We start from the raw sequence: 15602 nt of genomic DNA, 5'->3' as shown, positions 1-15602 counted from the left end.
ACAGGGGAAGGCCGGGCAGGGTTGGGGGATGGGGGGTGGTAAGAGATCAACCGAAGAACTTGTAGGCATGCATATAAGCATAACCAATGGACACAGGACACTGGGGGAGGGAGGGGGGAGGTAGGGGAGGCCGGGAGAATGTCAAGGTGAGAAAAAAAAAGGAGATATATGTAATACTCTTTGTAATACTTTAAGCAATAAAACAATTTTTTAAAAAAAATAAAATAAAGGGCCAGAAGGTTGAGAATCACTGGTCTAAAAGGAAATAGAATCTTCTTGCATTTGACATGTAGTTATTTCCATTTGTGAATACAGAACAGATGCTAAGTTTGGGGGGAATTTTTAGGCTCAGCACAATTCCCTGAAAACCTTCCAGTCAAAATTAATCTAAGATGAATTTAAGGAACGTCTCACTGAAGGAACATGATTTGTCTTCTTTCACTCAAGTTGTAACAGTTGTACCCAATGATGCTCTTTAAAATTAAAATACTGGAAGCTAATACTCTACTACTTTTTAATCAATAACATAACACCCATTTTTTAATGACAGACTTATACCTAGTTCTTCAGAGAGCAGGACTGCCATGCGATTTAGTCCTGTTTCCAACCGGAATTACACCTGCCCCACAGTTCCCATTAGGTTTCCTCTTCTCTCTCCTCTCAAGAAACTCAACTGACCTGGCCCGATTCAGATTTGATTATTGTGTAGGTCATTAACTGCTCATTATTTTTTTGAGGCTTAGTCTTATAGAATCACTGAGTAATTACAATAAAACTGACCAGATAGTAATCCAACATAGAGCCTGGCATTTTTTGTAGCATTGCATAAGCAATTCCTACATCTTAAGATTTATCTCAGAAGGCTTTCAGAGTACTAAGTAATTGTTTTTAACGGCCTTGGTAGCTCAGGTAATAGCCTAATTTATACGAATTATTGCCACTATGTCTTAGCTGGGTGTTTTCTTAAGATGGTTTTGTCACATTAAAGAAAATAAGAAATATTTAACCTAGGCCCCAATTTTAAAGTACCACTACTGGGCTTTCTTTACTTTTTCTTACCACTTTTTTTTTTTTTTAAAGAAAGCAAACAGAAATGATCATCTTTATCCACTGCTAGGAATATCACATTGACATTACAAATCAAAAACCCCATCAACACCCTTTGAAGAATTTGAATGACAGGAAGTAGGAGTGGGTTAGGAAATTTTTCTTCTTGCCGAAAAATTATTTTCTTAACCATCTTTATAGGCTGCTGCCTTACAGTCCTGTGTCACAGGCCACTCTTGAATCATCATTTAAATATATTCCTCAAAAGTCAACAAAAAGAAGGCACACCTGGCCAAGTCTGAAGTTTAATAAGACCAGTCAAGTACCCACAATGTCACCTGCCTATTCAAAGTCTAATCCACTTAAGGGATTCCACAGTGAGTGAGAACCCATCTCTTGCAATGGGCATTAATTACGGGAAAAAGAGCAGCAGCCTGGAGAAGCTAATGGAGGCAGAACACAGGCTTGTGTCCGAGTTCTGGATTTCACTGACTGGGAGCCTCCTTTGGGATCCACTTGACTCACTGGGTGAAGTGTTGTTTCTCTGAGGTATTAATCAATTGTTGTGAGCGGCATTAACTTCCCGGTGTTTATCTCTGCCGCCATCTTAGTTTCTCCCCAGAAATGATCATCTTTATCCACTGCTAGGAATATCACATTGACATTACAAATCAAAAACCCCATCAACACCCTTTGAAGAATTTGAATGACAGGAAGTAGGAGTGGGTTAGGAAATTTTTCTTCTTGCCGAAAAATTATTTTCTTAACCATCTTTATAGGCTGCTGCCTTACAGTCCTGTGTCACAGGCCACTCTTGAATCATCATTTAAATATATTCCTCAAAAGTCAACAAAAAGAAGGCACACCTGGCCAAGTCTGAAGTTTAATAAGACCAGTCAAGTACCCACAATGTCACCTGCCTATTCAAAGTCTAATCCACTTAAGGGATTCCACAGTGAGTGAGAACCCATCTCTTGCAATGGGCATTAATTACGGGAAAAAGAGCAGCAGCCTGGAGAAGCTAATGGAGGCAGAACACAGGCTTGTGTCCGAGTTCTGGATTTCACTGACTGGGAGCCTCCTTTGGGATCCACTTGACTCACTGGGTGAAGCCGGCTCTGCACAGGCTGAGGGGGAGGACCCCAGGAGCAGCACTCTGTCCTCACCGTCTGTGGTTAGAATCGAACGCAACTGGACAGATGTCACTGCTTTGCCAAGTAACACGGGCAAGGTACTGGACTTAGTTTGAAAGTTTCAGTAAAATTTGTCAATACTGATGAATGGATTAGGATTTGAATGGAAACTTCTTTTGATCCCTTACTCATATTTGAAATCCTGCCATCTGAACAATAGGATGGATCCTGTGAGTATCATGCTAAGCAAAATAAGTCTGACAGAAAAGGACAAGCACCATGTGATTTCACTCACACGTGGAATAAAAACAGAAAGCAACAGACCAACAAATGCATGAGCACGGACAACAGTGTGGTGCTCCCAGAGGCAAAGAGGGCTGGGGGGAGGTTGAAGAGGGTAAGAAGGGAGTCAAATATATGGTTATAGCAGGAGACTAGGCTTTGGGTGGTGAGCACATGACGCAATAAACAGATGATGTACCACAGAATTGTACACTCAAAGCTCATATAATCTTATTAATCAATGTTGCCCTAATACATCTAATAAAATAAAATAAATTCTGAATATTCAGTATGACTTCCACCTTGTTAAAGTAATTATGTGTCTAGAGAAAGAGACTGGAAAGAAATAAGCCAAAGTGTTAATAATTAGTAATTAACCGTGATTATATTTTAGTAGCGGGATTCGTGTAGTTATTACATTCATCCTTTATCGCGCTTGCAAACATCAGTTTTAAACAATTTCTACAGTGGGCGTGTATTAGAAGAATCTGAAAGTTGTTTGAGGGATGTCTCCATTCCTTGGCTCTGTTACCCTCAGTGCTGATCACGGGCCCTGGAAGGGCTCGGAGGTCGACTCTCCCATTCTGTACACCCCAAATGCTAGTATTTGGGCAGCAGTGCGAAGAGCTGTGAGCAAGGTCAGCTGCTTCAGACATGTTGCACTTAAGGGGCTCCCCTTAGGCGAGTGGGTCCTGTCGGTTGGTGCCTGGCACACAAGGCTGAAGGCCAGGAAGATAAGGCTCAGATTCGGCCAACTGCTAAAAACCGGAAATAACCACTGCCCGGGCCTGGAGCAGCCCCGCCCCTTTGCCCCCCATGGCAAACTCCCAGCCCTGGTCCTCAGGAGGCAGAGGCCTCAGGACCCTCTCCCCAGGGCCCCTGCCCTCATGGATCTGGGACATCACCCCCAGATGGAGGGCTCTTCGGAGAGTTGCCTAGATTTACACAGGGAAGCTATAAAACCAAGTGAAATGTTTTCTATGGAAAAAAATAAAATAAACCAGTCAGCCTGGAAAGTGGAGGTAGTTGTGTCTCTTAAAGCAGAGAAGAAAGGGGGAAGAACATCCTGACCACAGCTACCCCGTGCTGCCTGCCCGGGGCACACAGGGCACTGAGCAGGAGCAGTGGAAAACCCGCGGTCCTCTTGCCGTTTTGTTCTGTTACCGACAGCTCTGTGGACACACTGGGTTTTGTGAGTGAGGGCGTGGGACCCACATGGATGGGGAGTGAGGGGCCAGGGCTTCCCATGTGGTTTTCTGCAGCCCCGGCCTGACCCTGTTCCTTTGGCCTCTAAGGAGAGAGAGGTCAAGGCTTACAGCAGCCGAAAGATCACAGAATTCCCAAGAGGCTGACGGATGCTCCAGAGGCCTTCACATCTAATTGTCTCCTGGTGCACGTGACGAATCCTAAGCGAGTCATGGCTGATGGAGAAGCCACCCCCCTCAGCCCCATCGGGCAGGGCTCACTCACTCACGCATTCTGACAGAGTCAGGTCCATCTAGAAGGTTGAATAAAAAAATAAATGAGGAACCAAAACTGTAGCAACTTCTGACTAACGGGAAGCGAGGATATGAAGGTACCCAAATGTCCCTACTGCCTGTCCTGATATTGACATTTACCATTTTTTTCCTCCTCTATGTAGTGACATTTTAAAATGTATACTTGACAATTCTGGGAAAAGTATAAAATACCTGGGAGGGAGAAAGCAAAGTAGGAAGATCTTTTGCATCAATCAAGTCCAAACTGAGAGGAGTCGGTTGCCAATATCAGGTTGCAAATACCTGAGCTACCTAGATGAATGTGCTGCACTCACAACAAAGATGCTCTGGCCTGGGTGGATGATTTACGTCATCAGGGAAAGTTAGTTAAATCCACACAGACAGGGTCTTTGAGATAGTATGAGACCCAGCTGGTGTGGCTCAGTGGTTGAGCATCGACCTGTGAACCAGGAGGTCATAGTTCGATTCCCAAACAGAGCACATGCACGGGTTGTGGGCTCAATCCCGGGTAGGGGGCGTGCAGGAGGCAGCCGGTCAATGATTCTCAATCATCATTGATGTTTCCATCTCTCCCTCTCCCTCCCTCTCTGAAATCAATAAAAATATATTTTAAAAAAAGAAGCTGGTCTAAGAGAATACTAGAATATAACAGTTCACTGACAGAAAGGCTGGGGAATTGGTCCAAAGGTAATTTGTTGGATACTATTTTTTTCCCTTCATGCACTGACTCTGGCACTTTTGAGCTGTGTGATCCTGGGCAAGCTACCGTATTTGCCGGCGTATAAGACGATTTTTTGGCCCTGAAAAATATGCCTCCAAGTGGGGGGTCGTCTTATACGCCAGGTACACTTCAGATAGACTGCCCATAGTGCTTGCCCCGTGCCATAGTGGCCTCCCGATGCCCGCCCACTTCATTCCACATACCGTTCAGGCATCAGCAGCGCTGCTGGGTGTATGCTCGGCTGTTATGCGATTTTGCGAGTGTGGTAAATTCGGGTTACCGTATATTTCTTTACATATGCATTGAAGATTCGCGATTTTGCGCTATCATGGTGCCTGTTAGAATGTTGAAGAGCTCGCACTTGCGCACTAGTGAGGTCCCAGGGAGATGCTGATGCAAGGGTGGACCAGACTGCTATAGTGACAGGGCGGGCAAACAGGGAGCAGGGACCAATCAAATCAGGCTTTGGATACAGCCAACAGCCAACCACAATACTGCCCCATTGTACAGTACAGCATAGAAAATGTCGACCAGTCAAACCCCTATCATCCCTATCATGGCACCAAGATGTCGTGGATGAACTTTTAATATCAGATGATGAAGAGGAGTTTGAAGGCTTTTAAGGTGAAACTGTCACGCCAGCAAACTTGCTAGGGACTTGCCCGGCACTTGCTCTCTCCCTCTATTTGTTATCTTACTTCTATCATTGACAGTCCCTCTAGGTTGTGGGCTGCTTGCCTGTGTTCCTGAGAAGCATCTACGGTACCAGTCTATAGAGTGTGTTTTCTTTAGTGAATTACCGGTATGTTTACCGGTAATAAACTTGCACTGTTTTATGTATATGTTTGATTACCTACAGCCTTGTGACAGTTTTCCTGCATGTCATAAGCATTTGAATATAAATTAAAATGTTAAAATCAAATCTGATATTGTTTTACCTTTTATTTGGTGTGTGGAAGGTATGCGGAAGAGGGGGTAGTCTTATACGGCGAGTATATAACAAACTCTGTATTTTGAGTGGAAATGTTAGGGGGTCGTCTTATACGCCCAGTCGTCTTATACGCCGGCAAATACGGTACTTAACCTTTTGTACACCATAAGTGTCTATAGATGCAAGTGGTGGACCTTTTTAAATTAAATGTAAAATATTGTGACAGTTAACTGGTTAACCTCTTAGCCTCTGTTATCTCAGTTATCTCATCTGTAAAACAAGAATATTATGCCCGGCCTGGTGGCTCAGTTGGTTGAGCATCATCCCATACACATAATAAAAGACTGCGGACTTGATTCCTAGTCAGGGCACATACCTAGGTTGGGGGTTTGATCCCCGGGAGGCAATAGATTGTTTTTCTCTCTATATATATATATAAAAAAAATCAATGGAGCCCTGGCCAGTATGTGTTAGTTGGTTGAGAGTCCTCCCATGCACCTAAAGGTTGCTGGTTCGATTCCTGGTCAGGGTACATGCCCATGTTGTGCGTGTGGTCCCCAGTCAGGGTGTGTGCTGGAGGCAGGCAACCGAACCATGTTTCTCTCTTACATAGATGTTTCTCTCCCTTCCTCTCTCTAAAATCAATAAAAACATATTAAAAAAACAAATCAATGGAAAATATCGAGGATTTAAAAAAAAAGGGATATTACTTACTGCATACATGAATCAACTGAAATGCATGTAAAGCAGAAGGCACCCAGCACATACTGCCTAACGTAAGCTATTGTTATTTCATGAATTGGAGCCTAGTGCATTCCTGAGAGAGGCCACTTACTTGACGCTGCTGACTGGGCTGCTGTCTAGTCCGAGTGACAACGGTGAGGTACAGCTCTTCCAAGGAGCTGCTGCAATTCTCTTTTTGCCTGTCTTAAGGGCACTTGGGTTTCAAGGGCCTGATTTTCATTGCAGATTATTGTGTTAAAATCTTGATCAGAGTTTCTCTTCTCATTCCTCAAGCGTTATGTAAGCTACCTTGCTCTATAATTGTTTGTAAATCTCAAAACTCGATCTCAAAATACATCACATGCAATTTCAGAGGGAGACCGACATCCTTCACGGTCTTCGACGACCAGGCCATCTGCGCTGGTAACATCTCCGAGTGTCCTACTTACATCGTCGCTGTAAAGTATGAGCGCCTGAACTGTAAATAGCTAGAAATAAGCCATGAGCTTTAAGCATTACTCAGCCAACAGATGCATGGTTATGCTTTTGATGATGACAACATTCTGTGTAATCTAACTGACATGTGGATGCTACATGCCTGACACTGGGCTAGAGAGTAGGGATACAAAGATGACTTGTCTCTGTCCTCAAGGACCTTAAGGGCCTGCCCCTCCCATTTCAGGCCATCAGGAGAGAGACACATACAAAAAGTAAAACCTTCCCCTGATACGGACTTTAACAGAAACAGGCTTGATGGGAAGTGGTTGATTTTGCCTGGGAACTGTAGGAGAGGTCTGTTAAAGAGGAGTGTCCCCTGAACCGAACACTGAAAGGTGAGGTGGAGTTTCTCAAGTGGGAAAAAGGGCGCTGTGTTCTTAGAAGGGATAGCAGGCATGAGGGGAGACCAGAGGCAGAAAGTGTGTGGCTCCTCAGGAACGGCACTGTCCAGTGGGGCGGGGACACTGGTGTATGGCGGGAAGTGAGACTCAAGTCTACGGAGACAGGCAGGGAAAGCCCAGGCAGCAGAGGACTGCGCGTGCCCACGGAGGCTGCTGGGCTTGATTCCACGGACGTGTGAAGCCTTCAGAGGCTTTTCAGCAGTGGGCGAGCCTGGCGTCTGGGAGAGGAGCTGAGTGGCTCCTGCAGCAGCCCAGGCTGTGAGGTAGGCCCCGATGAAAGCAGAGGGTGAGAGGAGGGAGCCACTGATGGGTATGTCTGCGCTGGAATCCATAGGAGAAGAGACTGAGAACAGCGGAGAGAGATGCTGTATGGAGAGATCTGAGGTTTCTCACCTGGGGAGCTAACTGAACGGTGCCTCTTTACAAGGTAAGAATACCACGTATAATCTTAGAAAACCACTTAAGGCAGGGGTCCTCAAACTATGGCCCGCGGGCCACATGCAAATACAAATACTGTATTTGTTCCCATTTTGTTTTTTTACTTCAAAATAAGATATGTGCAGTGTGCATAGGAGTTTGTTCATAGTTTTTTTTTAAACTATAGTCCGGCCGTCCAACGGTCTGAGGGACAGTGAACTGGCCCCCTGTTTAAAAAGTTTGAGGACCCCTGATTTAAGACTTCTGTCTTACTAGGCAACAAGTTTCCCTCTCCGGTTCTTAAAGTCACCATTTACTGAGTGCCTACTGGGAGACCTAGTTGCTACTTAATGAATACAATACTTCCAACATTTCTATAGTGCTGTTCACCTCACTTTACAGAAAGAGGAATCTGAGGCTCGGAATCATTAAGTGATTTGCCGAAAATCACAGCCTGCAAATAGCAGGACCAGAAATCCAAACTCCGTTTGACTTGAAATCCATTCTCTTCACCTCACGTTGTTCTGTGTCCTTCAATCTCACCTGCGGCTGTAATAAGAGTTGTGATGACTTTTACCAAATTCTAAGTAAAAAAACTTGATTCTCTGTTCATACCATTTGCTCTAACTTTTAAAAAAATATATTTTTAATGATTTCAGAGAGGAAGGGAGAAGTGAGGGAGAGATAGAAGCATCAATGATGAGAGAATCATTGATCAGCTGCCATGCCCAACACTGGGGATAGAGCCTGCAACCTGGGCATGTGCCTAGCCTGGGAATCAAACCGTGACCTCCTACTTCATAGGTTGACGCTCAACCACTGAGCCACACTGGCTAGCCTCTAATTTTTTTACAATGAAAAATTTACATGTATTCATTGTCCTCACCCCCCCCCCCCCCCCCCCCCCCCCCACCCCCCCGCCACACACACACATTAAATAAGATCAGTGTGTTTCTCAGGCCCAGAAGTCGGCCTGAGCATTCTTCCACAAGCACTTCTGGGCACATGTGAGTTTGCAGGGCGGCGTGAGCAGTGGAGGTACTGGCGAATACACACTGCATTCACTCCAAGGGCTTTTTATTCTGGCAAAACTACTATTACCCCACAGCTGACATGGATTTACTTTTAAGAATCTTACTTAGAAAATGACAGCTGTGGACTACTAGGATCAGAACTGCGCAATCCAAGGTTAGTTCTCCAGGTTGTAGCAGGCGATCCCCTTCATTTGTGGCTTGTGTTTGCAAATTTGCCTGCTCTCTAATGGTCAAAGCAACACTCAAGGGGCTCGTGTGGTCGTTTGCAGGTCACTGGAAAGTTTGTGCCTTTTAAGAATCTTACTTAGAAAATGACAGCTGTGGACTACTAGGATCAGAACTGCGCAATCCAAGGTTAGTTCTCCAGGTTGTAGCAGGCGATCCCCTTCATTTGTGGCTTGTGTTTGCAAATTTGCCTGCTCTCTAATGGTCAAAGCAACACTCAAGGGGCTCGTGTGGTCGTTTGCACGTCACTGGAAAGTTTGAGCCGCCCACGCACACATCTCCAGCTGAGGCCGAGCAAGGTAACGCTCCGCCTATTTCAGCTCTCACACTGCAAACAAGTGTCCTTTTCATGGTCTCTTCGATGCCACATGATGCACATTTTTGCGCTTACTGTTGGTGATTGCTGTTTAAAATGTACTCCAATGTACAGCTGAGTGCCTCTAGTGCTGCCAAGTGCAAGAAGGCTGTGCCGTGCCTTACGGAGATGATCTGTGTCAGATCAGTTTCACTCAGGCACTAGTTATAGTGCTGCTGGCAGTGAGTTCAATGTTAATCAGTCAACACTATATATTAAATAAGGTCTCTCTAAACAAAAACAAACATAGAATAAGGTATCACCCGGCTGATAAAAATGCTGTGACCAAAGGCTCACAGGAACCTAGGACAGTGGTCGGCAAACTCATTAGTCGACAGAGCCAAATATCAACAGTACAACGACTGAAATTTCTTTTGAGAGCCAAATTTTTTAAACTTAAACTATATAAGTAGGTACATTGTTATTAACTTAATTAGGGTACTCCTAAGGCTTAGGAAGAGACACACTCAAGGGGCCAAAGAGCCGCATGTGGCTCACAAGCCGCAGTTTGCCGACCACAGCCCTAGGAGCAATGGTTCAGTGTTCAGTGCCCACAGCAACTTTAGAGAAGATAACTACCCTGAAAATGAGATCGACTGTTTTGAGGGTGGAAGTTTCTAATAAACTAGATCTGGAGCAGAGGCCTGGAGTACATTCCCAGGTCTGCACAGAGATCACCTGTCCAGGTTTGAACACCTCTGTCTGTAAATTAGAAATACTGGAGTTACAAGGATAAAGTGAGATGATATTAAGTGTACTTTTTAAAAAGTAGAAAGTTCTTTAAAAATATCAACAAGTATTTCTGTCCCATAATGTATCATAATAATTTTACTTAGGAAATTATTTTTAAATGACCATATCTTATGGTTCTAACACCTGTATTTTTATATTTTAAAATCTCTGAACTTGGTGTTCGAAGATAATTATAATCTATTGCAGTGTTTTTCTTCTTTCTTAGTGGAACATAAAGTATTGGCGTGCCTTACATTCACCAGGGTCTTAATTTACACGAAATAATGATATTTGATATCCATCCTCTCTTATGACTTTTTGTCACCTAGTGCTGATGGTAAGCTTTTTAAATAAATGTCAGTACGCTAAGTTGACGCCCTCTCCACGAAAGTTTTCCCCAGCATTTTTCTTCCTTTATTTTTTTATTATTTATTTATTTTTTAATCCTCACCCAAGGATATTTTTCCATTGATTTTTAGAGAGAGTGAAAGTGAGAGGGTACGACAGAGAAATATTGATGTAAGAGAAACAATTCAATTGGTGTCTCCTGCACGAGTCCCTATGCAAGGCCTGGGCCAGGGAGGAACCTGCAACCAAGGTATATGCACTTTACCAGAATCGAACCCAGGACCTTTGGTCCACAGGCTGATGCTCTATTCATTGAGCCAAACTGGTTAGGGCCCATTTTCCTTCCTTTAATAACCTCGCAGCTCTTTGTATTCCTGATCCAAACATCTTTTCCTTTTGTAGTTTTTTTTCTTTTAACCTGTTTTCGCTTTACTTTAAAAATTTTAAACTTTTAAACAGACTGTCTAATTTCTAGTGTGATCATCTAACACAGAAGAAAATGTGCTAATGCGTCTTTGGGATAAAATATTTAATTGCCTACACGTGCAAGTTAACTTTGGAAAGTAAGTTAGCGAGTATTGTCCAGAGCCCTTTGCTTGCAGGTAGCTGATAATTGGTAAGACTTTGTTGAATGTTTCACAAATAATACAGTAACACAGACCCTCTCAAGTGGTGCTGGAAAGAACACCTCTCCCCACCTTTCCTTTTAGTAAGATCTACCACCTTTCTTTCCCCCTTTGATAGCTACCCAAGAGAAATCTTTTCTTCCTGTAAACTAATAGGCTCATGTCTTTTGAACGTTCACATCAAGAATTGCTCTCAGGTACTAATGCTTTATTTCAGGAAAAACAACAAGAACAACAACAAAACAAGAATCTCAGTGCTGCTCACCAGCATGACTGTGGAGAGGCAGAGAAGTGGCTGGGGCAAGTGTCTTGGCTCTGACCTAGAGCAGGTGCCCCATCTCCCTGTTAACCTTATTTCCTCTGCTAACTGCGGGATGCTACCATCTCCTTTACAATCATCCATCCTGCTGGGCTGTCACTAGGTTCCACCAGCGGAAAGTCCCAGGTCCTTCCATGCAAATGTACTGGCCTCCAGGACAACAGAGGCCTACCGGGGCCAGTGGGAAGCGTGACACTGATTAGAGAAAATCGATCCCACATTACACAGGAAAGTTACTACTTGCAAAATACCCTTGATACATGCAAACCCATAGTGCTACTTGCTGCACTTTTCTTCAAGTGGGTATCTAAAAATAACAGATTCCTAATGGAGTGAAAAGTGGATTCTTGGGTGATCACCAGTCTGGTTGGTTGTTTAGCCAAAACAGAAGTTGGGAGATGAAGGCAAGAGGGCAATAATGTCCCTTTTTGAGTCGAGTTTTCAGCTCCAAGTGACACATTCAACCTGATGCCCAATGCTAAGGTGTCCCCAGGTAGTGAGGACATGTATAAAGTGATCACAAATAAATTATTTCCTGCGCTTTATAGTAACTTTTTTCTATCCATAATAGTCAAACTGATTTTTATCTTTATAGATGGGTTTCAGTATAGATTAATGCAACCATTGTTCTCCACGTAAAATGTCTATTGGTTCAAGTTCAAGGTTATCAACGGGGCTGAAATGCTTACAGTAATAGTAATTAGCTAATATCAACCTGTGCTATTCAATGTCTGAGCGTTAAGAGGGGGTCAAGAAACTGTCTTCCTGGGAAGTAGACAAGGACAGTGATTAGTGGCAGGTCTGTGATGCATTATCCCCAACAGAGACATTTCATCTGGGACAGATTCAGGAAACGAGAGGTGGGCTGAAACCCTCTATTCGCATAGAACTTACCAAGGACAGATGGTTTGCCAAATATTTAGGAATTAGGCAATAATACCCTGGATATTTATGTCACCTGTCCTAGCACTCTAGAACTCTTACCCACAGCTCTGAATAGCTGATCTAAGTATCACAATTGGTTGGTCTCTGGGTCATGATTTTCTCCCTCAATGAAAGAGAAGGAGTGGGGAGTAAAATGGGAAATACCGCTTTGGGGGTAAAACTATAGTTAATCGACCATCATTTATGGAACTGTGAAAGTTGTAAAATCCCACAATGTGTTAGCTGCACCCATATCTCTCTGACTTGGAAGTGCTCTGGTTCCATTATAGTTTTGCAGGTTCTACCCAGTCTCTCTCCTGCAGTCAGTGCCAACCTGGTGGAATACGTGGCAACCTGGCAGAAGACACCGTGACTCTGTATCTAACCCCAAGGCTCAAACACAAAAGAAGGAATGGATTTACTTTACCTCTTGCTTCTCGCCCATAAAACTACTGTATTAAATCTAATTCCAAAATATTCTGAACCAAACCTTAGGGCTACTTGGAAAATTGTTTTAAATAAAAAGAAAGGAAATAAATTTCTGTCTTGGCAATTCTTACACTTGTTTTTGCTTCCTACGTGTACTAATGAACAAGTGGGTGACTTCTTTCAACATGCCCTTTCTAGATTCAGCCGCCTAATTGGGTGGCACAAAGGCACCGAGTTAGGGAAAAAAGTGACTTCTGTTTATATTTATGTATCAGCTTTCAAAAATTTAAACGGAGCCCTGGTTGGGTGGCTCCGTTGTCCTGTACCACTAACAGGTTGCAGGTTTGATCCCTTACCCAGGTTGTGGGTTCCATCCCAGACGGGATGTATATGGGGAGCAACCATCAATGTTTTTATCTCACATCCATGTTTCTCTCTCCCTGCCCCCTCTAAAACAACCAATAAAACATATCCTCAAGTCAGGATTTTAAAAGATTTAAGTTTATTATGTATGCTTTATTTTGAACATAATGTATTAGTATAGTGAACATGTACTATGTAATTAACCAATAAATGTGTACATTGGTGCTCAAAATTTTTTATCAATGGCTGTGTAATTAAAGAGGTTTGAAGATACTGCTCTAGTTATTTTTTTTTTTTTCTTTTTTTTAGGGAGAGAGGGCAGAGGAGAGAGAGGGGAGAGAAACAACTGGTTGCCTCCCATATGCACCCTGACTGAAGGCACCCTGACGGAGAATTAAACCAGCAGCTTTTGGGTGCACAGGACAACACTCCAACCAGCTGAGCCACACTGGCCAGGGCTTAATATCTTTTGTCAGCCACAGACATGCAGGCATGAATTCAAATACATAAGCACAATCAGTACCTTGCCATAAAGATGACTTTTACTTTTCTGCAAATCTGTGTCTTTAAGAGACAGAAAATGCCTCATATTTTGCCAGGGGCACAAATAGTTTGGGATCAGCCTAATTACTGGTCTGTCTTCGATCTATTCCTTTTAGTTTAAAGCTGCTTATTAACTGTACGGAGGAGTTTGCATGCTAAAAAGACACCCTGCCTATTGAAACTTAACAGGAAAGGTGAGAAACTAATGGACTAGAAGAGTTCATCTGTTCATTACTACTCGAGCCCTGTCCCTCTGAAGGTATCATTTCATTTTAATTTCTATCTCTGATTAATAAAACACATATATCAATGTCTGTAAAAATACAAAAGGTGTTTTAAAGGAACAGGGTCATTTGTTTTAAGGAAACTCAGGCTCACAGTGCTTGGCCTATTCTGATCTCACTGTACCACACTTAGGGATCACTTTTATATCAACAGAGGCATCTTTCAATGTGACTATGGCCTTCACGCCTATACCCAAGAATTATGTGGCTTAAACACAGACAGGACAAGGCTAGTGGCTCATCCTGAAATTTCTGTTTGGCACAGGTGGGCTAAGGGTACCCCATGCATACTTGTTTTTCCAACTCTTCTACATAGCTGGCCAAAAACAAACAAATAAGCAACATATACATGCATGCATACACACACACAGATGAGACAATGGAAAGAAAGAAGCTGCAGTTGTCCCGTAAGTAACATGACAGGGTACCTGGGATGCTCTCTAATTTCCTTCTGAGCTCTTCATTTTCTTGTTGCAGTGAAATGACCTCGTGCTCCAGCTCTTGGCATCTGGGACAGTAGCCTTCCTCCTCCTCCTCCTCCTCGTCTTCAGGCAGCGTAGACGACGATGGGTGACCATGGGATTCAGACGTTGCCGGGGAGGTCCAGCCTCCGAGTGTATGCACGGGGGAGGTTGACAGAGGGTCCACGTCGGCCAGGTGGCCGTACTCGCTGACCGATGAGGTGTTTGGAGTCGGAAAGCTCCCCGAGAGCAGGTAATTTTGTAGGGAGTCAGTGAAAACTCTCAAAAAGGCAGAAGTTTGTTGTTTCCTTTGCATATATTGCATCTCTATGTCTACATTGTCTGAAGTCTGACTGTGGACCCCTTTCCCCACATGACACGGGTCCTGTCTTTCAGTGTAACTTGAGCCCTCCTGCTTGACATAAGAAATCATGGACTGAGAATGGTTGGAGTCCAGAAGTTTGCCTCCACAATTGAGGAGGCTAAGAACTCGGCTGCACTGCTGGGCAAAGGCATCCAAAATCATGCGGCTCTCTGAAACACAGGAAAAGGCACATTAGAGACCGGCAGCCAAAGACAAGAGATAAGCCAAGTCCCCAGTTTTGAGTTTAACATTAAAAAATGTTAGAAATATGCATTTCTACCATCGCCTATCAAGGTGGCACGGAGAATGCACTTTTAACAAGATGGCAGTTCCTGCTGTTCTGGCTGGTGGGGTGCCTGATGAGTCGTCCCCAGCGCCTTCCTCTGGACTGTGCGCCTTTGGGCCCCGTAGAGAGATTCCCCTCCCTGTGGCATTAACTGGCCTGTCCAGGTCTGAACTTGCACCTATGGCTTCATTAATGTCGTTACTCTAATGAATCGAGCCAGCCACTGCAGACTCGATTTCTCATTGATAGGAGGGCTTAGAGCAATCATTACTTCTATTTCTGGAGTGCCCTCTCGCCCTTGCTATTAATCAGCTGGTACAATCCCTGCCGAGAGTTCGCTGCTCCCAGATACAAATGGAGAAGAAAGAGAAGTCTTTTTGAAGAGCTCACGAGACATCTCAGATAAAACAAAGAGTGGGCCCATCAGGCACACCACGAGGAGCCCCAGAGCAACACTGTACGTGCTATCCAGTATCTGTGCCCACTACTCCTTCTTTTCATTTATCTGCCAACTTGGATTTCTCATCAAGGCCAACGTTTAGGCTGATCTCTGTCAGTGTCATCTGAAAAACAGTAGTGCCTCTTCTGTCAGGGTGCCGCAGCTCCCAAAATGGCATGAGAATGCCAGTTCACATACACGAATTCTAAAGCATATTA

General features: G+C 43.9%; 1 protein-coding gene across 1 annotated transcript in view; it reads right to left on the bottom strand.

The window, feature by feature from the left end:
* BEND4 (BEN domain containing 4) overlaps positions 1–14823 on the bottom strand; it is a 28460-nt gene extending 13637 nt beyond the window's left edge. Inside the window, exon 1 of the mRNA XM_015572392.1 lies at positions 14263–14823. Coding sequence (XP_015427878.1) covers positions 14263–14821 — 559 coding nt within the window. The 5' untranslated portion in view covers positions 14822–14823. The remainder of the gene's footprint in view (positions 1–14262) is intronic.
* Positions 14824–15602: the final 779 nt, after the last annotated feature.

Source organism: Myotis davidii, unplaced genomic scaffold (genome assembly GCF_000327345.1).
Source record: "Myotis davidii unplaced genomic scaffold, ASM32734v1 scaffold629, whole genome shotgun sequence".
Lineage (NCBI taxonomy): Eukaryota > Metazoa > Chordata > Mammalia > Chiroptera > Vespertilionidae > Myotis > Myotis davidii.
This window is presented reverse-complemented; position numbering and strand designations above follow the sequence as displayed.